The sequence below is a fragment of the Plasmodium sp. gorilla clade G2 genome (assembly GCF_900097015.1).
Source record: "Plasmodium sp. gorilla clade G2 genome assembly, chromosome: 13".
Taxonomy (NCBI): domain Eukaryota; phylum Apicomplexa; class Aconoidasida; order Haemosporida; family Plasmodiidae; genus Plasmodium; species Plasmodium adleri (nom. inval.).
This window is the reverse complement of record NC_041705.1, coordinates 436613-462500: the sequence shown is the minus strand read 5'-3', so window position 1 is coordinate 462500 and position 25888 is coordinate 436613. Positions and strand designations below refer to the sequence as shown.

General features: G+C 19.5%; 7 protein-coding genes across 7 annotated transcripts; 5 read left to right on the top strand and 2 right to left on the bottom strand.

Moving 5' to 3' along the window:
* Nucleotides 1-1316: 1316 nt before the first annotated feature.
* PADL01_1311700 (conserved Plasmodium protein, unknown function) lies at nucleotides 1317-9146 on the top strand (the record flags this gene model as incomplete). Its single annotated transcript, XM_028683649.1, has 2 exons — nucleotides 1317-1381; nucleotides 2060-9146. The coding sequence occupies 2 exons, from the start codon at nucleotides 1317-1319 to the stop codon at nucleotides 9144-9146; spliced, it is 7152 nt and encodes a 2383-aa protein (XP_028539806.1).
* A 2565-nt stretch (nucleotides 9147-11711) lies between these two features.
* PADL01_1311600 (probable protein, unknown function) lies at nucleotides 11712-13247 on the top strand (the record flags this gene model as incomplete). Its single annotated transcript, XM_028683648.1, has 1 exon — nucleotides 11712-13247. The coding sequence occupies one exon, from the start codon at nucleotides 11712-11714 to the stop codon at nucleotides 13245-13247; it is 1536 nt and encodes a 511-aa protein (XP_028539805.1).
* A 968-nt stretch (nucleotides 13248-14215) lies between these two features.
* On the bottom strand, nucleotides 14216-15505 carry PADL01_1311500 (2-oxoisovalerate dehydrogenase subunit alpha, mitochondrial, putative; the record flags this gene model as incomplete). Its single annotated transcript, XM_028683646.1, has 1 exon — nucleotides 14216-15505. The coding sequence occupies one exon, from the start codon at nucleotides 15503-15505 to the stop codon at nucleotides 14216-14218; it is 1290 nt and encodes a 429-aa protein (XP_028539804.1).
* A 2820-nt stretch (nucleotides 15506-18325) lies between these two features.
* PADL01_1311400 (conserved Plasmodium protein, unknown function) lies at nucleotides 18326-18523 on the top strand (the record flags this gene model as incomplete). Its single annotated transcript, XM_028683645.1, has 1 exon — nucleotides 18326-18523. One exon carries the CDS (start codon nucleotides 18326-18328, stop codon nucleotides 18521-18523), a length of 198 nt encoding a protein of 65 aa, XP_028539803.1.
* Nucleotides 18524-20100: 1577 nt separating this feature from the next.
* Nucleotides 20101-20292, top strand: PADL01_1311350 (apical ring associated protein 1, putative; the record flags this gene model as incomplete). The annotated part of the gene is made up of 1 exon (XM_028683644.1): nucleotides 20101-20292. The coding sequence occupies one exon, from the start codon at nucleotides 20101-20103 to the stop codon at nucleotides 20290-20292; it is 192 nt and encodes a 63-aa protein (XP_028539802.1).
* A 579-nt stretch (nucleotides 20293-20871) lies between these two features.
* PADL01_1311300 (translation initiation factor IF-2, putative) lies at nucleotides 20872-24252 on the bottom strand (the record flags this gene model as incomplete). The annotated part of the gene is made up of 1 exon (XM_028683643.1): nucleotides 20872-24252. The coding sequence occupies one exon, from the start codon at nucleotides 24250-24252 to the stop codon at nucleotides 20872-20874; it is 3381 nt and encodes a 1126-aa protein (XP_028539801.1).
* A 604-nt stretch (nucleotides 24253-24856) lies between these two features.
* Nucleotides 24857-25699, top strand: PADL01_1311200 (mitochondrial ribosomal protein S35 precursor, putative; the record flags this gene model as incomplete). Its single annotated transcript, XM_028683642.1, has 1 exon — nucleotides 24857-25699. The coding sequence occupies one exon, from the start codon at nucleotides 24857-24859 to the stop codon at nucleotides 25697-25699; it is 843 nt and encodes a 280-aa protein (XP_028539800.1).
* Nucleotides 25700-25888: the final 189 nt, after the last annotated feature.

Genomic DNA, 25888 nt, shown 5'->3' with positions numbered 1-25888 from the left:
CTGGTATTAGATAAATGATAATTTATGTGTACCATTAAAAAAAGGGAAATTTGCATAAATGTATATATATGATGTACATTTTTTTTTTTTTTGTGTGTAATTGTTTCCACCTTTAATATATCTTTGAATAAATTACTAAAGAAGGATGACAAGAAATTGTAAAAATATATGTTTCTTATATGGTATAAATATGATGTTATTTTCTATATAAAGGATGTGAAAATATAATATTACGAAAATATAAAAATAAATAAATAAATAAATATATATGTATATATTGTACTCTTAGGAATAAAGTTCCATAATTTTCTACAAGAATAATATTTATAGATTATGAAGAAATAAAAAATGAGAAATAAAGTAAAATAAATAAAACATAATATGATAAATTTAAACCTTTTATATATTTATTTAATAAAAAATTAAAATTTTATGTTTTCCCCTGAATTATTTCTAAAACGTATAAAATTTACATGGTGTGTTAAATATTATAATAGTCTAATTAGAAAAACTATGATATAATATAAAAAAGGTGTAAAATATAAATAAATAAATATATATATATATTTATTATATAATAAATATTAAAAAAATAAAATAATAATTATAATTAATTATTACATATATATATATATATATATAATATATATATATGTGTATAATATTTTTTACTTATTTTATTCATATATTTATATTTTTTATTTTTGTAATGAAACAATAAAAAACAAAGAAATAGACTTCTTTTTAATATACATAATATTTATTATCAATATAATTTTTTTTTTTTTTTTTTTTTTTTTTTTTTTTTACATTTACATATATATATCTAATATTTATTTTATTTTATTTATATTATTTATTTTTATATTATATATATTTTTTCTTTATATTTGGTTATTGCATATTAATTATTTTTCTCCTTTTTCATAAAATTTTGGCATTTGTGTGTTTACTTATGGAATTAAAATATTTTCGTGAAATAAACTAACTTTAGAAAAAATTTTAAATTTGTTTGTATGATATATAATAAAGAAAACAACATGATTAATTGTATTATCATGTTATATAATTTTTTTAGTTAATATTTTGTTTTTAAAGATGGTTGATAAATAATAATTTTGTTTATTTGTTTGTTTTTTTTTTTTTCTTCATATTATTGTAATTAAGCATTCTTCATTTTATATAAAACGGTACATACATAATTGTAAGATTATAAAGTGATAAGTGTATTATATATTTATATAATACCAAAATAATCAAATATTTTTTCGTCATTATTCTTTTTTATTTATTCTTTATAATAAAGATAAATAACCATGAGTTTTTTATTAGCATTAAACGAGTCGAAGAAAAGTGCAGAAGGCTCTGTCGCAAGTGATATGTAAGTATATATATATATATATATATAAAATAATAATTATTATTATATTATTGTATGTATGTATGTATATATATATATTTAAAATATGTATATATATGTTTTATTTTTGTATATATGTACATATTTTTATTTATATGTCTATATATATTTCATTCAAATACATTGAATTTCATGAACTTAATTATCATTGTCTTTTATGAATAATGGATATATTATTATTTTATTTTTTTTTATTATTTATTTTGTTTTTTTTTTTCATCAAGATTGTTATATATTAAAATGAAAAGAATTTAATAATTTTATGACGTTTTTATTGTAACATATTTTATTGAAGTATGTTTTTGTATAATGATATATTAAATTATATAATATAGATAATGATAATATTAGGTTTTTTTGTATATTCCTTATATATGAATATATACGAATTAATTCTTCTCTTTATCTATATTAAAAAATATTCATATAATATATATATATATATATATATATATATATATATATATAATACATGTACGTATGTGTTTTTTTTTTTTTTTTTTTTTTTTTTTTGTTTTTTGTGGACACACTTATGTAGTTATATTTTTCCCTATAATTACCATACCAATATATATATATATATATATATAATTACCCATATATTTTATTTTATTTATTTTATTTTTTCCCTTCTTGTAGTACCGAAAAAGTATTTGAGAAAGAAATTCATGAAATGAATAGTTTGAATATGATCATGCACATTGAAGGCTTAAGGGATAAATCCTTTGGTGATGAAAAGGAGAAAAAAGAAGAAAATAAAATAAAGATGAAAAATACAGATGAGAAAGAAAAAGAAGAGAACGGTGAAGAAGACGAAGAAAAGAGTGGTTCTATTAAGAACAGTTTTATGAAGATATTTCAAAAGAAGAAAAAAAAAAAAAAAAAAAAAACTAAGAAAATAAAAGAACGTAATATAAATAATATATATGATTCTAATTGTTTATTAACTAATCCTGATAATGTAGACCCAGATAAATATTATCTTTCATTCAATGAGTTGAAGAAAGAAAATAATGATAATGAAGAAAATTATTCTTCAAATGACAAACAAAAAAATATAGATGATTCTAAAGATATAGTTCAAAATAAAGAGAGTATGAATAAAGAACAAATAAAAGATAATATGAAAAGAAAAAAAAAAAAGATAAAACTTTCATCTTATGGTACAAATTCATTGGAAAATGTAAAAATCAAAAATAATGATTCAAATGAGATTAATAATATGGATGAAACAAATAATAGCATATATAAAGAAAAACAATCAAATGATTCAAAGGATAAGAAAATGAAATCAAAAAGGTTTAAAAATTTAAAGAAAAAAATAACGTCACCAAAATTTACAATGTCAACAAAAGATAAAAATAAAAAGAGTGGGAATATGAATGAAAATAATTTTAATTTTGATCCTGATGATGATTTAAAAAAAGAAATTGAAAAGATAAAGATTGATATTGAAAGAATAAAAAATAAAGGAAATATAAAAAGAATGTATGATGATTTAAAATATATTTTATTATTTCAAAATGAAATTGTTAATATAATAATAGAAGATATTCGAAAAAATAAAGTGCGAACAAAATATGAAATGCTTGAAGATAGTACAGTAAAAGATGATGTGAATAAAGTTATATTAAATCATATTACATTTGATCTATTAAAATTTAAATATATTAATACAAAATTAAAAGAATTAATTTTGTGTGTATATGATACAAAAAAATTTAATGGCTTAGTAAAAAAAATTGTAAATAATAAAGCTCAAGAAATGAGGAAAATTGTAGACAAAAATGGAGAATTATCAGTTGCCAAATCTATGTTATCTTTTTTATATAAACAATTAAAATACTGTATTGAAGATGAAATACAATGTTATTATAATGAAGTAAAAAAATTAAATGATGATATTCATAATATAAAAAGGAATGTTATGAATATAATTTTTAAGTCAATTAATGATGTATGTACTATTCCAGATCCTTATCAAATATATGATATGGGTGATAAAATTAATAGGAAAAAAGGTACAAAAGAAAATGATAATTTAAATGATATTAAAGATGATGAAGAAGTTATATATGAGAAAAATATTGGTGAATATGAAAGAAAACAACAAATGATATGTCCAGATTACAGTAGTGATTTAAATTTATTTTTTTCTCTCTATGACAATATACATATGGAAAGGAAAAAGTATATAAAAAATAAAACAGTAATGTTTAAAAATTATTGTGCCGATGGTGATAATGATGATTCTCATAATAATAATAATAAATTTAATAATAATGTTAATAATATTTATGGTAATATGAAAAATATAAAATCGTCAACATATGGTAGTAATAATAATATATCAGATAAACATGCTCATTTTGTAACATCTTCAAAAAATATAAATGAAACGTACATACCTACGCATGTGAATAAATCCATTCGTTCAGTAGTATCACAAAATTATTTAGCTCCTTATAATATGTTCCAGAATCGACAGAAGACAGATGATGTTATATATGGTGATCGAAATAGCCATTATTATATAAATAAGAATTATGAGAAAAAATCTAATATTAGTAATAATATTCCTTTAAATGTTAAATTCATAAAAAAAAATGCTAATAATCCTCGACATACTGTTTCTAATATGAAAATGAAAAGGGAACAATATTTGGATGATTTGAAAAACTATTATTGCAATATAAATATTCCATGGATTGGTATGACATGTACGAATCCTTCAAGCAGTATGAGTAAGAGTTTTTTAAGAAGAAAAAGTAGTAATAAAAAAAAAGGCAAGGTAAATGATGTTTTCTTATTTCACAGTGCACCAGATAATGATATAAATCATACAAACGATACAGATGATATAAATGATATAAATGATATAAATAATATAAATGATATAAATGATATAAATAATATAAATGATATAAATCATATAAATCATATAAATAATATAAATAATATAAATAATATAAATGATATAAATAATATAAATAATATTGACAATAATAATATATTTGAATATGTGGACTATCAAGATAGTGATATGTATAATAAGAATGTATATCCAAATAATGATGTTTATAGTAATTATCAACATGACTCAATTTATGTTCCATATCCGAATGAACTATTTAATAGGGATCATATTATGTATAATAACCATAATATGATGCATGATCAAAATTTTGTATATAATTATGATTATAAAATTCATGATATGCAAAGAAATAATTATGGACAAAATTATGTAAACAATAATTATATGAGAAATCAAATGAAAAATAGTTATATTGATAAGGATATGTTGGATGGAAGTTTTAATAAAATGTCTCATATAATAAATTATAAAGATGAATACAGCAATGATTATTCTAATTATAAAAATTATAAATTGGGAGAAAGTCATAATAATTCATTACATATGTATCATAATATGAATGATAATGTATATAGTGAAAGATATACAAAACCGTCCAATGTTACTTCAGTAACATTTTTAAAAAATGAAGTTAATATAAGGAATAAAGATGATAAAAACAAATATAGTGGTTTTGAAATTATTTCAAGCAAAGAAGATATAAAGAAATTAGAGAATTTATTAAATGATAAATGGGGAAGTTTTAAATTATTTGAGAAATGGATTAAAGACAGTTCTAAATGGCAATGGATTGATTTAAAACTTCAAAAAGAATTTATAAATAGTAATATCGAATTAGAAAAATTAAAGGAAGAAAAGACTAAATATTTAGAAAAATGTATAAATAATAAAATAAAAGAATTATGGTGTGGTCGTATGAAAGGATTAATGAATTTAAAGTTATGTAATATGGAAAGGAAAATATTAAAACGTTTCTCAAATTATTATATTAATCAAGATATCTATGATGTTGTTCTTGATTTTGAGAGGAATTCTATGTGTTATCAAGATTTGTATGCGAAGTTTTTAAATATTGAAGTATATAGTAAAAAAGTTGATTTCATTAATAAATATAGTGAATATAATGAACAATTATATGCTGGAGGTGATTATATATATAATTATAATAATAAAGATAAAAAGAACAAAGTAAATGATGAAAGTAATAAAATTAGTCAAAAGAAAAAAGGATATGTACAATCATTAATTTATAGTTTTAATAAAAAATCACAGAAAAGTATTAATAATAAGAATAATACTCAAATACAAAAAGGAAAAAAATATAATAGTATTATGAAGGATCATACTACTTCAGTACAATATAAAAATGATAATATATATAATATTATGGATATAACAAATAATAGAGCAAATGCAGTGATTAATAAAATAGAAGCCATAAATAATAAAGCGGACATGAATAATAACAAAAAAGAAACACCTGCTAATCTTATAGAAAATACAAATAAAAAGAATAACCTTGGGGATAATAATCGTATAGATGAAGATACTACAAAAAAAGATCAAACTTTTGATAAGCAAAAAAAAGACCAAAAAGAACAAAAAGAACAAGAACAAAAAAAAGAACAAAAGAAAGAACCAAAACAACAAGAACAAAAAAACGAACAAAAGAAAGAACAAAAAGAAGAACACAAAAAAGAACAAATGAAAGAACAAAAAAAAGAACAAATGAAAAAACAAAAATATAAATATAGTAATGGTCAATTGAATAATATGACACATATAGGTAATTTTTCAATTAAAAAAAATAGATCACATTTTGATATCAGTCTACAAGATTCTGGTGGTATGTTCAATTCAAAGAAAAATTCGTTTAATGATAGCTTCTCTTTATTTAGAAGTGAATGTAATAAAAGAATTTCGGATTTTTCTTTATCAAGCCTAAAAATAAAGACAAGAGATATTAATAATGAAGAAGATATTTCATTTGATTTTTCAAAAATAGATGAAGCAGAAGGAGAAGAATATGAGGAAGATGATGGTGATAATAACGATGATGAAAATATAGAGAAAACAAAACGTACCAAAAGTAATTTAAGTACGTTTCGTAGACTATTTAATTTGAAAAGGAAGAAAAAAGATAAAGAAGAAAAACCTAAAAAATCAGACGTCTTTCCTTCCGAATCCTTTTTATCATATTTTAAAAGACAACCTTCAAGTGATAATCCTAATAATAGTACTATAGACAAAAAGGAAAATATTCATAATTTAGATATAGATAATAATATAGAAGATGATAATAATAAAAGTAGTGTTATATTGTTAAATAATAAATCATTATCAGTAGAAGGATATATATATGATAATGAAAGCATAATTATAGAAAAAGAAGTAGGTGAACATTTACATATAGAAAATATGGCAGATAAACATATTTCATTAGATGATATAAATAATGAAGAAATATATGATAGTCATAGTAAATCATCTATTAATCATAACATATACTTAAATGATATAAATAAAATAAATCAAATAATGGAACAAAAAGAACACAAGAATTATGCACATAACAAGGATTTAATCAAAGGTGTAAAGAATAAACCAATTAAGACAGATGATAAGAATAGAATAAAAGAAAAGAATAATAAAACTAGTGAACACGTTAATGATATGAATGAATCATATTCATTTTTAAATAGTAGTAATAGTTCTTATGAGGAAAATGATAAAAGAGAATATAAGCAGAGTAAGGACATGCCGAATATTCATGACAAAGGTGACAATAAGGGTAATGATAAAAATGAACATAATGGTGATTATAAAAGTAATACAGAAAGTAATAATAAGAATGATCTTAAAAGTAATAATAAAAGTGATTCTAAAATTAATGATAAAAGTGATCAAAAGAATACAATTAAGAATGATCCAAAAAATAGTAGTAAAAGTAATATTACAAATGACAAGACTGAGAATAAGGAAAATAATAAACATTATTATAATAAACAAAGTTCTAGCCATCGTAGTCAGAAATCACAAAGTATTATAGAGGACGAACTGAAGAAACACAAATTTGAAGACCATGTTGTAAATATAAGAAGGAAATTAAGCAAAGAAAAAATGATAGATGATAACATTGATGAAGGATCAATAAAAAATACCAGTAGGAAAAAGGAAAATTCTTTATCAAAGTCAGATATATCATATCATAGTAAGCAGGAGGGAAATAAATACGAAAAGTATTCCAATCTAAGTTTCTTTAAAAAAACTGATAAAGATAATAAAATAAATAAGTTTTTTAAGAATTTAGGAAGATTTAGTTTTACAGCTTCTAAGAAAAAAGATAATAAAAGTTTAGAAGGAATTTATACAAATGATATAATATTATATAGTTTTAGTGATGAATCCGATATAGAAGAGGGGAATGAAAAAAATAATGAAAAAATGTATATTAATGATTCAGATAAAATATACTCCAAAAGTTTTGTATTGAATAATTATGCTGGTAAGAAAGATGACGTTAGTAATATAAATACAAGTGAACAGGTTGATAATCTGTATTCTTACATAAATAAATTAAAGAAGAAAAAGGGTAGCGCGGAGTTGGATAAGACTCAAAATGATCAATCTGTAATGAAAGATAATGGAAAGGAAGTTGAAGTGAAAAAGGTAAATGAAAAGGATGATGAAGATGATGAAGAAGATGATGAAGAAGATGAGGATGAAGATGACGATGATGATGATGAAGAAGATGATGATGAAGATGACGATGATGATGAAGATGATGATGACGGTGATGATGACTATAATAATAATGGTAACAATACAAGAATTAATTCCAAAAAAGAAGATAATACCATTTCACAAAATAATTATAAACACTCGAATAGTAATAATCTTCAAGATAAAGATGAAAAGAAAGATAGAAAAAACTTTCCAGAAAATGATAATATTACTAATAATAATTATTCAAATGATATGAATCAATATGACCAAAATAAATATAATAGTGCAAATATATTATCCCCTAGATTTGGTTACAGCACATCTAATAATGATGGTTTTAAAAAAGTTGACAAATTATCTGAGAGTAATTCAAGTGAAGATGAAAATTCTGAATATAGTGTAAAGGAAAATAAAAATAGTAAAAAAGATAAATGTGAAGAAAATAAGGGGAAAGTACAGTTTTTTAAGGAACAGAAGGATGATTCAGATAATATAATGGATAAAAAAGATAAGAAAAAAAAAGAGAATATAAAAGAGATAAATGAAGAAACGGCAAAAAATAAAAGTTCCAAAATCTCATCAAATTCATCATTTGATAATATAAATAGAGACATGAATATAAATGATAAGCATAAAAGTTCTGATAATGAGTGTGATGATGATGATGATGATAAAGTAGTAATAAAATTATCTAATAATAAAGTAGATAATAGGGAAATTTCGAGTTTTCATAGTAATAATTCTGATTATGAAAATAATAAGAAGAATACAAAAGGTGGAATATCAAAAAATTTTATAGAAGACAAAAAAAGTACATCTATATTTTCAAAAAAAAGTAAAATGAGAGAAGAAAACTCATCTAATTCTGTTGAAATTATAAGATTATCAAGCTTTAAATCTAGAAAGGATATGAACACAAAAAAGATAGGTGGTAATAATGACAAGGATGATTCCTTATCAAATGATAATATTTCAAATGGTTATTTATCAGACACAAAAAAAAAAGAAGATTATTCATATTATAATTATGTTCAATCGATTTTACCTTTTGGTATGTTAGGTAATAAAGGATCAGGTGATTCATATTCAAGTAATAGTATAAATGAAGACGAAAAGGCATAAAAATACAAATTCTTGGAAGATAAAATGAATTAAAATAAAATGAAATTGTGATATTTTTGTGATTTTAGTGTCTATAATTTATTGCTTCATATAATAATATTTTTTTTTTTTTTGTATTATAATGCTTATATAAAATTAATAGTTCTAATAAATTGTTTGCACATATATATATATGTATGTATCTATGTATGTGTGCCTTTTAGTAATTATTTATAGTTCTATATTTCCTTTTGTTTTTTTAAACGTATAATTTTTATTAAAGAGGGAGAAAAGGAAGGAGTTTTATTTTTTTTTTATTTTTATTTTTTTAATTTTTTTTAGTTTTGTATTGTCTATTTTTATTCATTTCTTTTGTCCTTGTAATTTTTTGTTATCTTTAACATGAACATTTTATATTTATAAGAAAAAAATTATATATAAGTGTCATCATTATATTATAATATTAATTGTTTCATATGAATGAGAAAAAATAGAAATATGAAAGTTAAATAATATTTTTTTTTCATTTTATTTATGAATAATCATTATATAGACATATCATATATACTTTATGTAAAAATGTTAAGTATACATCTACAGATCTATATGTATAATAAAACAGTATATAAAATTTACAAATTTTTTTTCTTTAAATGACAAATACTTTATATAGAAATCGTTATATTATTTATCTTATGAACACAAAATAATAATTCATAATTACTTATTTAAATTAGTTATAATGCGTGAGTGCCACTTATACATATATATAATATCATTCTTATGAAATAAAATGTTTTTTATATTTCTTATTACATACACACATATATATGACACAGTACACCTTATGAATATTATATTGTATATATTTAATATATATATATATATATATATATTATTAAGTCAATTTTACTAATACGCGTTTAAATTGAAAAAAAAAAAAAAAAAAAAAAAAAAAAAAAAAAAAAACTACCTTATTAGAATTAATTCAAAGATATGATTACATAATTACATATATATTAACAATATAAATATACTTATTTATTATATCAAATAGATGCCATTTATAAAACACATATATATAATATAATTAATTTGTAAAATAAAGGCGATTTTATATTTTTATTTTATTTTTAACTAAAAGGTTAATATTATTATATTATAAGCACATATATATTTAAATACTATTAGAATATGAGTTTTTCCATATATATGCATGCAGGGTTTAATATTATAATTACTATAATATATATAAATATAATATATCAATTTTTCATATATTATATATATATATATATATATATATATATATATATATTATATATATTTTCTAAATATACATCTTTATTTAATTTTTGTGTAAAATCTAAAAGAATAAAATAATAATATATAAAAAAAGGTAATATAATTATAAATATTACTTATGCGTTAACATAAAAAAAAAATATATATGTATATATATATTTTACATATATATTAATATAACATATTAGGTTTTAGTTCAATATGATTTGGTAAAAAATATAATGCAAGTAAAAATCCCCCAGAAGTGCTTATTAGAAAAAATAAATCTCAAAAAAATAGAAAGAGGTGCTACATTATATTATTTATATATAACTCTATATGAGCTTAAATAAATACACTTCTATAGCTTGTGTTCCATAATATATTAATATATATAATATGATATTTAATAAATATATATATATATTTATAAGGATAAAATCATATAATTAATAGGGTAATATATAATATACACTAATTCATTTATCATAATTCTAAAAACACCACACTATTATAATACGGTTTCATATTATGTTATATATATAATATTAATTATATATTTTTCTTCTTCTTTTTCTTTTTGGTTTCTTTTATTAAATAAATATTAAGTATAATGCATGCTAAGATAATATTAATAATATTATTATTATATATATATATATATATATAATATGCATATATAATTTTATTATATACAATATAATTATATATTTACATTTTCTACATAGTATGAAAATTCTTCCTAATACATTAAAAAACAAAACAAAATATGATACTGTGTTGATGTGGAATATATAATTTATTAGATGTACATCTTAATAAAAGCAGTATGATAAATATTATCACATTTACTATTATAAATAATTTTCATATATTTGGATTATAAGATAATATATATAAATTTTTTTTTTATCATTTACTTATATCATAATGTAAGCTCTTCTTTAATATTATAATTATAAATGAAAGAAAAAAGAAAAACATGTTCATTTTTAAAATTTCTCCTTTTTTTTTTTTCCTTTTTTTTCACCACATATTTTAGATTCATTATAGTTTCATCTAATAATTAATAAAAAAAAGAAAAAAAAAATTTAGATTTATGATAAGTATATATATATATATATATTAAAATTTTTTGAAATTAATATTTATATTATATATACTATATTTACACATAAGTTATTAGTAACTTATATATATATTAAAAAAAATAAGGTGTAGATCCCTTATAGCCGTATGTGTATATACACACACATATGATATAATATATATATATAAATATATATATTTATATATATAATAATGAAATTAAAAATTATATATAATATATCAATATATTTTTTTGTAAATACAATATTATATAAAAATGATAATTTAGCATGTGGACATTACTTAAATAATAATAAAATCATTACAAAAGATAATGAAGCGGATAATGATAACGATGAATTAATAATAGATAACTCAAAAAAGCCCAATAATGAAAATATACCAGTTAATATGAATTTTCTTCATGATCTGGAAAATGTGAGTATATCTAAGGTTTTTAATTTTGATGAAAATTTTCATCATGATATATCAGAAGAGGTAGAAAATACAGCAGACGAAGGTCAAGAATTTAAAAAAATGTTAAACTATATATGTAATATACCTAATGAAATAATAAATACAAAAAACAAAGTTATTGAATATATAGGTGGAAAATTAAATAAAATTAAATTATATGTTTTTCCCTTTAAAAAAAACAAAGACCAAGAAATAAAGGAAAATGATATATTAAATGAAGTAGGGGAGACCGATATAGAAATTAAGCGAACTGAAGAATTAATGAATCCTCCTGATATTGATATAAATGAGGAACTACTATTAAAACGTTATAATGAGATAAAAGGTAATAATGATAAAAATGATAATATAGATAATAATGATAATATTGACAATAATGATAATATAGATAATATTGACAATATTGATAAAAATGACAAAAATGGTATGATGCCTAATATGATTAATGATAATGTGAGACCAAATAACGTTTCTCCAAAAAAAAGAAAAAAAAAAAATAATAAACATAGTAATGATAATAACAATGAATATGAAAATTCAACAGATTTAAAAAATACAAATTTAATAGATAGTAAAAATAAAGATTTATTTATAGGAAATTCTGATTTCTTTTGTCATTTAAATAAAAATAATGATGATCCAATAAATATAAAAAATTTAGTCATGTGGCCAATATCCAATAGGACAATGAATAATCAAAATGAACTTACACATTTGGAAGAAGAAGAAGATGAAGGATATTCTACTACTAAATTTTTAAGAGCACATGATGTACTTTTAAGTGTTGATGATCATTTTCCTGTAGAAGATTTAAATAACCTGAAAAGATTTTTATTATACTTTAAAGAAATATCACGAAGATTAACAATTACTAAAAAGAATTATAAAAATATTTATGATGTAAGCAAACATCTTAAAGCTTTTAAATATGTAGAAAATATACGTTTTACTTGTGTTACAAATACATATGCAGAATGTTTATTAAATTTTATTTATGCTCTTGATTATATTAAATATAATGTACCATTATATTATAATAAATCTTATTATATTTTAAGAAAAATATCATTAGAAATTATGAAAGAAATTGAAAAACTTACTATGCTACTAGTAAGATTAAAACACGAAAAATTATATACCAAATGTAATATGTATTATAAGCAATATATAGAATTAGAATCTAATGTAAAAAATATGATTCTAGAAAAGGTTAATGAATTTCAAAGTATTCTAATACGTGAATACTTGAGTTTTCAAAAAAAACTCAAATAAAAAAAAAAAAAAAAAAAAAATTAATTAAATTAAGAAAATTAAAACGGTAAAATTGGGAAAATAGAAATCCGTCCTTACTTGAAATATTATATATATAAACATTTACACATTTTATTTCTCGTATACCAATTTTATCCTTAATTTATCTTCATTTTTAAATTTAACAAATTTTTTTTTTTTTTTTTTTTTTTTTTATTGTTTCTTTTTTGTGATTAAATTTATTTATACATTATATATATATATATATATATATATATATATATATATATATATTTATGTTTATTTATATTTATTTATTTATTTATTCATTTATAAAAAAAAAAAATATATTTGTTTTATTATTTAAAATTGTCTTATTTTGTTTATTTTTTTAAAAAAGAAAAATTTTTTTAAATACTATTTTTAATAAAATTAATACATAAAATAATTTATATATATATGCCACCCATATCTATATATATATAAAATAATTAAAAAATATTATTGTGTCATTATAAATATATAATGAGCTAAAATAATATCCTCTCTTTATGTAGGGGGTTATATAATTTTACACCATATTAAAATGAATAAAAACAATTATATTTGTTCATTTTGGTATTTCATATATAATTTTTATTTATCTCTCTCTTTTTTTTTCTTTTTCTTTTTTTTTATGATTAATATCATTTTCTAGCAAATGTAAATTTGCAAAAAGGTTAAAATGAACAGCACTACAAATCATTTTTTCTTTATATGCACTAGCTAAAAAAAAAAAAAAAAAAAAAAACAAATAAAAAATAAGACAGGTGATAATTTATCATCGTTTATAGAATTTGTTTTCCATTAACACGTAATATTCCCATTTTATTATTGTATGCGCTTATAAAAATAAATTTATAAATATGTTTATATATATATATATATATATATATATTTTAATTTATTTACTTATGCTCATTTGCACATATGTATTCAGATTTATAACGTCATGCTTCAAATTTTGATGTATCATAATTATGTTTATTTTCTTTGAAAAATTGCTCAAAGTTTTCTCTTTGTTCTTTAAGGTTCCAATCTTCTTCATGATACACATCTTCAAACAATCCACCGACAATATTATATCTTTTAACACTTTCATATTTTTTTAATTCTTTTAATACTTTTTCTTTGACACTTTTACGGTGTTCTTGATCTTCTTTTTCACTATATAAGTTTTTATTCTTTAGATATAAAAAGATTCTACTAATTGGGTGTACCCCTTCTTGTCTCCATGCTTCATTTTCTTCTTTTGGTCTATACAAACTAGAATCATCAGAAGTACTATGATGACCATATCTATAAGACATGAATTCAATAAAAACTGGTTTGGATTCTTGAATACAAATTTCTCTTAATTTTTTGGTAGCTAGATAACTCGCGAATAAATCATTTCCATCAACTCTTATAGATTCTATTCCTAGTGCTAATGCTCTTGGTGCAATACCATCACCTCTGTATTGATCTTTAATAGATGTGGATATAGCATACAAGTTGTTTTTGCATACAAACATGGTTTGTGATTGTCTTACCGAAGCAAAATTTAGAGCAGCATAAAAATCTCCTTCTGATGAAGAACCATCACCACAATAAGTAACAGCAACAGCTTTTTGATTTTTTAGTTTTAATGCATATCCACAACCAGCAGCATGAGATAATTGAGATCCTAATGGTGTAGTAATAGTATGAATATTTAAATCTTTTTTAGTATAGCATATACACATTTGTCTACCTTTACCTTCATCATATTTGGTACCGAATAATTGATTTAATATATCAGTGTAAGTAAAACCTCTTGATAATAAAACACCTGTTTCTCTATATTGACAATATAAATGATCATCGACACTTAATGCTTTACCCATACCAAATTGTAAACCTTCTTCTCCTTCATTAACTATATAAAATGATATTCTACCTTGTCTTTGTATTCCATAAAATATTTCATCCCATATAGAAAATTCAACCATATCCTTGTAAATTTTTAATACTTCTTCATCCTTAAATGGAGCTTCATGACCGTCTAATAAATTTCCATTTGTATCCAATATTCTATAAATAGGCATTTTTATAACTTCATTTAAAGTTTTTAATTCGGTAGAAAATTCTGAGTGAACTAACCCATCATTGTAAATTTTGTATCCAGAAAAATTACATTTCTTATTTAAATTTAATAAATTTGTTCTGTTAAATAACTTTGTGCTACTCCTTTGTAAGTATTTCTGAACAATATTTTTCATTTTCCAAAAAAAAAAAAAAAAAAATTTTAAATTTAATTTAAATTAAAAAATTATATCAAAATAAATATATATATATATTTATTTATTTGTATGCTTTTAATTTATAAACATTTTAATTATATACTTTTTTCAAATTTAATTTTAACACACATTTACATTTGAATTAATAATTTATATCATACTGAAAAATATCATATAAGCAAAAACATTTGTCAACATATATATATATATATATATATATATATATATTTTAATATAATTTTACATCTCAAATAAAATTTATTATATTTATCATATTTGTGCAAAATGAATATAAGAAAATATGGAAAACATGAAAAAAAAAAAATTTACATATTTATCAAATACAATACAAATTTTTTATTAATTTTATTTTATTATTTTAAAAAAAAAAAATATATATATATATGTGTATATAATATATTGTATAATGAAATATTATATGTATATATATTTTTTTTCATTTTTTAAGTATATACTTATTTTTTCCATGTTAAATATATAAAAAGTCTTAATTTACATCCAGTTGACGTATACATATATATGAATATATATATACATGTGTATAAAAATATTAATTCTTATTATTTTTTTAATATGTATTATAAAAAAAATAAAATAAATAATTTAATATTTCTACAAGGAAAAAAAAAAAAAAAAAAAAAAAAAGAGGAAAGAAACAATGGAAAATAATTTGTATATATTTCCACATTTTCACTTTATTCTATATATATAGAATTTATTATTGTATTCCAAAATTTTGTAATGCTTTTTTTAGGTGTATGACAAAAAATTTGTTATTTTATAAAAGTTCAAATTCATATATCCTTATATATATATGTAAATATATACTAATTTTGGAAAAATATATTTTATTTTTATTAGTTTTTAAATAGAGAAAAAATAACCCTTAATTATTGCTACACATATATGTATGCAAATATATATATATATAATGGAAAATTTAAAATAATTATAAAAATATAATTGTGCGAAATAATATATATTCTTAAAAAATAAATGAATAACCAGTATTTTATGAAAATATCCTTATTTGTTGTAATTTTGTTTAAAATGAAATATATGGAAACATGTATAATATTTTGCTATAGTTAAATACGACTTATTAGATAATATATATATATATATATATATATATATATATATATCCATTTATAGGATTATATTATACCAATAAAATAAATAGAATAAAAAAAAAAACCTCTTATAAAATTATTTATTTAATATATTCTTAATTAATATGTTATACTCATTTTGTATTTTTTAAATAATTCTTAATATAAGGAAGAAAATATTTAATATATCATTATATATACTCCTCTAAAAATATCAATGCAATAAATTTTATACATAATTTTAATTTATATATGTATGAGTATGCTCAAATGTGTAAGAGTTGAAAATTATATTATATTTTATTAATTTTTTATGCATATTATATATTCATTTATTTAATTCTATATATTATATTTTATTTAAACTGTAATAATTTTAAAAGCACAGTACATATATATATTATCATATTTATTTTTCATATATGAAATGTAACTATAGTATATTATGTATTTTAAATGTATATATAGAGAACTAATAAATTTACTTAATTTCATCTTGTAACATATATATACTTGATATATAGTATTCTATATAACACATAAGATAAAAAAAATTAATTAAATGAATGGGAAAAAAAAAAAAAAAAAAAAGCAGAAAGAATGAAAAAAAAATCATCGTTTTATAAATATACATTCTCATTTATAATCCTGCTTTTCTTGTTTAATTTAATTTACAAGTGTCTTTAATAATTTTGTACTCATTTTGAAAAATCAACAGCTATTTTTCTAGCTAAATGTTAACAAGGCTTATATGCATGCAAACATAACCATAAAAAATTAAAAAAAAAAAAAAATAATAATAATAAATAAAACAAAATAAAAAAAAAAAAAAAAATCAAATCAAATAAAACAAAATAAAATAAAATACCCTATACATTATATAATTTTATAAAAAAGATAAAATTATTTACTTAAATAAAAAAAAATTTTAATTCAAGAACAAAGACACAAACTCTTTTATACTTTAAATATTTATATATAATATGTACTTATACATATATATATATATATTTATTTTATATATTTTTTTATGTATAAAAACTTGCACATTTCTTCATATTTTTTATAAGTTTACTATTCATTTTAAGATCATAAATTTCTTTATTCAAATTAAAACATTAATTAAAACCATAGTTATATTAAAAAAAAAAAAAAAAAAAAAAAAACAGAATCCAGGTTTGTTAAAAATAGAAGATGTATTTATATAAAACACACATATATATATTATCTACATATGTATCTTGAATTTATAAATATATATTTATAAATTTTTCATTCAAATATTATATGCTTCTTCAAAAAAACACCAGAAAAAAATTAAAAAATTGCAATGTTATAATATATAATGTTTCTTCTTATTATTTTTTTTATATTTTTTGAATTATATAAATAATAATAATTATATTATTATAAAATTTTTATATTTTACATAATAATAATTTTTGTGTGTCTTATAAAATTTTATATATTTTTTCAACTTACAGGAATTATTGACTTTTAAATTAAAGATTTAAGAAATACGATTCTTTATATACATATTTTATTTTTAGGTAAGAAAAAGGAATATATGAATGTGAAAAAAAATTACATATATTAATAAATGTCAATATTAAAATATGTATGCATTAATATTTATTTATAAATACTTCTTTTATATCAGGAAATAATGGAAACGATAATAGCTCCAGTAATTACATTACAACAAGCCCCTGTCGTTTATACAACGACATATAGAGTTGTACCACAAACAGTTGTATACACCTTTCCAAATAATATCCCTGTAGTTAAAAATATACATGTGGTTCCTGCACAACAATTATGTCTTAGTTACGCCTATAGTTCACCAGTTACTGTAATTATATAATTTTTCAATAAAGAAGATAATGGAATGAAATAAAAATAAAATGAATATTATTTTACGTATTTTATATATATTCAACGAGATATTGATTTTTTAAATAGTTAATAATAATATAAAGAAAAAACATTCTTTCTACATATGGGATTATTGAGAACAAAAGAAAGATCATATAAGGACAAGAAGAATTTACTTATAAATTAATTCTTAATTTTATTTTAATATCTTATATTTAAATCAAACTATTTATATCTATATTTGTAATATTTATGTAGAATTTTAAAAAGTTTACTATTTTTTTTTTTTTTTCTTTTAATGTTTCTTTTTTAAATACGTTCATTCTAAATATAATACTTTATGTCTATAATGTATATATAATATTTAATTCCATTTATGTATTGAATTTATTATCATACATATTTGAGTACCTTTGTTTTTTTAATTAATAAATAATAATTAAGAATTTTTTTTTTGTTTAAATTTTTTTTTTTTACTTATATTTCATATATATATATATTATATATATGTAATAAAATCCTCAAAGAACGTATGCATATTTATTTCACTTTTTGTCTGCACTAAAATTTTATGGTATTCTTATTTATTATATCTATATATAAATATAAAAAACATAATTCATGTTATATATGTAATATATTTTTAAGTATATATAAGATATCCAAAATAAAATTAAATAATAAAAAAAAATATATGTATATTTGCTTTTATACAAGAGGTTATACCTACATAATATTTTATGATTTTTATTTCATACATTAGTATTATACTTTTTATATATAACAATTTAAATTTTAAGAACAATATCAGTGATTCAATGTTTGTTTTAAAAATATGAATATTGTAACCTTTATAAATAATGAATTTAAATTTCATGTGAACTGCAATTTTTTATAAGATAAAATAATATTAAACATTAATCATATAGCAATGTTAAAATAAAAAAAAAAAAAAAAAAAAAAAAAAAAAAAAACATGAAAAAAAAGCTAGACAGCTATTTGAAAATAAAAAGTTCAAATACAATTTGCAATTTAGCTAAAAAAAAAAAAAAAATTACCTTTGTAAAAAAATAATTCGACTTTTCTATATAATTATTTTATTTTTTAAATATTAAGAATACATAAATAGCTACATTCCTGATGATTCATAAATTTATAACTGTTTCCATATATATATATATATATATATATATATATATATATATTTTATTAGTAATTATATCTAAAAATTGATGGCTATTTCAAAAAATTATTAAGAATATAATTTTAAAAGGATAAATATATTTTTTTTTTATTTTCCATGTTTATTTAAAATAAAAAAAATAAAATTAAATATATATATTTTTTATATTTCCATAACTAGATTTTTTCTTTTATTACTTTTTATATATAAAATAATAAAAGAAATATATGTTTATATACTTGGGATATTTTTTTTAAGACATTTGATTTTTCAATTACTTGAATGCTATTTTATTTTATTTTGTTTTGTAGAACATTTGATTATATAACATACACCTTTATTCAACTTTTTTCTTATATTTTTCTTTGTTTGTTTTTTGCAAGATGTCTATATTATATATGCCAAATTCAATGCCCTCATATAAGACAGGTGTATCAATATATGTGTCTCCTCCACAATATGTATTTGTGGTTCCCATCGTAGCAACAAGAACAGTTTTTAGTTCACCATCACAAATGAATCTTTCAACTGTTGTTTTTTCTAGTCCAAATCAAAGAACAACTATTATTGTATGATATATGAAGTAATAAATTAAAAGGCAAAAATAAATAAATAAATAAATAAATAACAAGGGAATTATTAATATGAAGTTATACACCAAGGAACAGATTACTAACATTTCAGATCAAAATTTTTATATTCAAGAAGATAGTGGATTCTTTTTATTTTTTTTCATATTTTTTCGTATCATATATATAAAATGTCAAAATAAAATATACAATAAAAATAATTCTTTTTTTTTATTCTTTTAAACACATTATATAAATGCTTATATATTTAAAAAAACTTTTTTTTCCGTATATTTATTAAAGATTTAGATGGGTAAATATAATTGATTTTTTTTTTTTTTTATTAAATACTTATAATTCATTATATATTAAAAACTAAAACAATTTAAATTAAAAATGAAACCTTTATAAATTTATATATATATATATATATATATATATATATATATGAACATATTTATAAGAATAAATCTTAATGAAATCGAAAGAAATATTTTAATATTTATTTATGAGATTAACAAAAAAAAAAAAAAATAAAATAAAATAATAATATATGTAAAGAAATACATTGCACATATATCCTTTCTACATTCCTTCCTGTGTTCGTTCCTTCTTAAGACTCCTTACATACATATTGTGAGCAATCAATGCTTTAATGTTAGTAATTCGTTTAACAATATCATCTATTAAATCTGTAAAAACATCAAATTGTTTAATTACAATATTTGAGAGGACTGCTTGTTTTACCGAATCAGGTAATACTTTAACCTGGAAAGCATAAATACAACAATATCCAAAATGACTTTCTACTTCTGCATGTACCACATCATTTGGTGTAATTGGTCCTATACCACCATGTACAACAGATATTTTCACATTATATTTCTTTTGCAAATTTTCAAATTCATCAAGAAAGATATCGAATATACCAACATAATTGGTTCTTATTATTATAGGTATAACTGGACAATTTTTTTTGGGTAAATTGAACTTATCTTCTGTATGTGTCTCATTATCATTTTGATCATTTTCATTAACATCTGTATGATATTTCTTTTTTTTATTTGGATCATCATATAAATAAGCATTAATTTGTTCTTCTGTTAACTTTTCTTCTCCTAGAAGATTTCTTTTGATCATTTCATTTTTTAATATCATTTGTTTTTCATAAAAAATTTGTCTTTGTTTTTCTATTTCTCTTTGTTTTGTTTTATTTCTCCATGTTTCCATAAGTTCATCATTTCTTTGTAATACTTTTTTTGCCCAGGTTTCTTCGCTTTCTTCATAATACCAAGGTGCACTTAAATCATTATTTTCGTTATTTTTAGAATTATAATTATCTTCATTATTATTATTAGATCCGTTTGTCACATTTTCTTTAAATGTTGATTTCTTATTTATCTCATATATATTTTTACTATATTTATTTTTTCTACCTCTTGATGGAATTGTAGCTTCCACGTTGTACGATTCCACCTTTTCATTATTTAAATTAGAATATGTAATATTCTCCTCATTATTTATATTATTTATATTTACTTGTACTTCTTTTGTTTCATTATTATATTCCCTATTATGTTGGTCTTTTATAATGTGATTTTTATTTTTATGTGATGGTTCCGAATTATTTTGAGGACATATTTTATAACCTTTTTTATTATCATTAATTAGTTTATCACTTATAATATCACCTTCTTTTTCCATTTTAACATTAATTTTGTTTGTACATATTGAAATCGTTTCTCCTTTCACTTGTTCCTTTGGTTGACACGTTTGTGTATCACTAACATTAGTTTGGTTCGTATTATTTAAAGAAGAAATTTGTGTATTCTTTGAAACATGCATTTCTTCTTCTTTGGACGTTTTTAAAAATGAATATGTATTGTCATGAGGTATTACGATACAATCGTCATATTTATCATTAGATAAGACATTTTGAATTTTTTTTATTTTTTCCACATTTGATTTATAATTTTCATTTTCATTTTCATTTTCTTCTTCTAATTCTATTTCGATATAATTATCTTGTTCTTTTTTTAATTGAGTATTACTTTTGTGAAATTCTTCATACGTTATATCATTAAATATTGGTTCATTTTCAACACCAAATTCTTCAATAGCTTTTCTTTTATCTGACATTTCTAATCTATTTTCATAAATATCTTCTGCATGAAATTCATTTTTTTTCATATCATTTTCCCAAGAAACAGATATTTCTTTTCCACTTACTTGTAAGGTCGATAATTTTTCTACCATAAGTCTATACTGACATAATCTAAAAGCATTATTTTGTGGTAGAGTAAAAATAAGATCATCTGTTGTTGCATTTCCATATTTTCTTATCCCTGTTATTTGTATAGCCATACCAACAGAAGCATAAGTACAACTTTCTTTAAAGTTTGTATTAAATTTATACATTTTCTGAATTCTTCCATATGCTGATCCACATATAAAATAATTCCCTTCAATAAAGAATCCGTTTCTTATAATAACATTAAGAATAGTTCCTTTACTCGAATTCTTACTGATATCAACTACCATACCCATACCAAATGGATATGTATCTAAAGCTAATAAAAAATCAGATTTTCTTATATATTTTTTCAAAAGGTTGGAGTTATCATGTGTAGGATTATTTTTATTTAAATGTATATTATTATTATTATTATTATTATCATCTAAATGGTTAATATTAATATCATCCTCATTTTGTCGAATAAGAAAATTTTTTTTCATCGACTCATATGCTACATTATTATCAATATTATTAGAATTAATATTATGGTCATTTATATTATTGTAAGGCAAATTCATATGTTGAGATAAAAAAAATATCCTATTAATTAACTTGTGTATATTATAACCTGTTAAAGATGATATAGTTATGGCTTTATCAATTTCATTTGAAAAATTGTGTTTTAATATTTGTTCATCATACATTTTTCGACATTGATTTTTTAATTCAGCTTTTACTACAGATTCATTTGATCCATATATATCTGCTTTGTTTAAAACAAAAATAACTGGAATGTCGAATTTATCTGCATATTTTATAGCTTCTTCTGTTTGTATTTCCGCACCTACTTCTAAAGATATTAATATAATTAATATATCCGAAAGGAATGCAGCTCTTCCTCTAAATATTTGAAAAACTTCATGACCAGGTGTATCTAAAAAAGTAAATTTAAAAGGTGGATATTCAAAATGTATAGGTTTAATATTTTGTGTGATACATCCAGCTTCATTTAAAGCTAAATTATTATTTGTTATTTTATCTAAAAGTGTTGTTTTCCCATGATTTATATGTCCTATAACAGATATGACTGTATAATAATTTTTTTTCTTTTCATCATTTATTTTTTTATTATTAGTATATATATTGGATGAAATATATTTATCATTTATAAGTAATGATGATATATCATTATTTATATTATAATTTTTTGTTTCATTTTTTAAACCACGATTATTAAAATTTTTTAATTCATTACTATTTTTTTTTTGATTATTCTGAGATATGAAATAAAATTCATCATAGTATTTTTTTTCTTCTATATAAGTATTTTTATATATATCTAAAAGGTTCATTTGTTCATGATGATATTTATCTTCTTCACAATTTAATTCAACTTGAATGAGCTTGGGTTTATATTTAAAAATTTTACTAACATATGCAGCAGTACTATATGGTATAATAACATTCCTTTTGTTTACTGTTTGAAAAACTCTATCTTCTGAGTCTTTCCATCTATATACATTACCACATTTATAAACATTAGCAGCTTTAAAACATGTTTCATAATTTATATTTAACATTATGCGTAATTCATGTACTGTTATGTATGGAGGTAATAATATTATTGGAGATTTTTGTTTTCTACCTTTTATCAACTTTTCTCTAAAAACCCTTCTACCAACAGGTATATATTTCCCTTTGTATAATAGCCTGCTACAAAAATTGAACATTCTTTTTATTCTTTGAAATTGAGGTTCTTATCATATTTTAATTGGATACATACTAAATCGAAAAAATGAAATGAATAAAAATAAATATATGTATATAAAATATATATATATATATATATATATATATATATATATATATATATATATATATATATTTTATTTTTTATTTATTATGTTCTTTTATTTTTTTTTTCTTTTTTCCTATATTCTATATTTATAATATTTCCTATTTTTTTTTTTTTTTTTTTTTTTTTTTGTTGATCAATGTTTAAATGTAGGCTAATTCCTTATGGCTCACATGTGAAATATTCAAATACACACGAAAAATGTACATTTTATGTACAACATAAAAAAAATATATAACATATATATATATATATATATAAGATATATTTATATATGTATGTATTATAATATATTAAATTATTCTAAAGTATTTATTTATAAATATATATAAAATTGATATTATTTTTCCGTTTTATTGGGCATTATAATTATAAAATTTAGCAAAATGTGACATAATGGGAATATATAAAATTCAAATATCGTTAATTAAATAAATATCATTATACAAAAATAAAAAAAATTTATTTATATATTTAATATGTATGCTGTGAAAAATGTTAACATTGTGAAAACTCAACTTTGGAATTTCCCATGGAGAAAATATTGTGAATTTAAAATAAATAAAATTGATAATTATAGTTATTATAATAAACAGAATATTTTTTCTTTCCATACATTTAGCAGATATAATATAAATAATGAAATATATAAAGATATGGATGTAAAAAACAAGTATTATATGTTTAATCAAATTAGAAATAAAAAGAATAGGAAAAAAAGAGAAAGAGTTACTTTAAATGAAGAACAAAAAAATACAAAATTAAAATTACCCATTATAAGATTAGAAGATAGAACTACTGTATGTGAAACACCAAGTGTTATTAGTAAAAATATTAAAAAAGAGATTTTGAAAGTTTGTGTGGGAAAAGATAGAACAAGAAGACATTTTAAATTTAGAAATAAATATCGTATTCGAAAATTATTAAGTCTTACACATGATAAAGAAAATATAAAACAAAAAAATCCAAGTGCATTTATAACACCATTAACCAAATTACAACATGAATCAACATTACCACGTACATTAGATCATGATAGATTTACATTTCCACACAATTTTCAATATTCAGTAATTTGGCATGGCTCTTCAATTGTTGATAATGAAGAAAATAATATATGTTATTTTACAGCTAATATAAAAGATTTATCCTTATCATCAAAAGAAAAAAACAAATTTATTCAAGTCTTAGGTGATGAGAGAGTAGATTTAAAAACCCAACTAGTTTGTTTAGAGAGTAATTTTTTTAATACATATAATCATAATGCTGCATATTTGGGTGACGCCCTACAGCTTCTAATGAACAAAATTAAAACATTGTAACAAATTAAAAGGAAAAAAAAAAAAAAAAAAAAAAAAAAAGAAAAAACAAGTAACAAATAAAAAAAAAAAAGAAAAGAAAATGTAAATGAATAAATTAAAAACATAAATATGTTAAAAAAAGAATAATGATTAACAAACAGAAATGTATAATAATAAATAATATATTAATTCAACATATAATTAATTTTA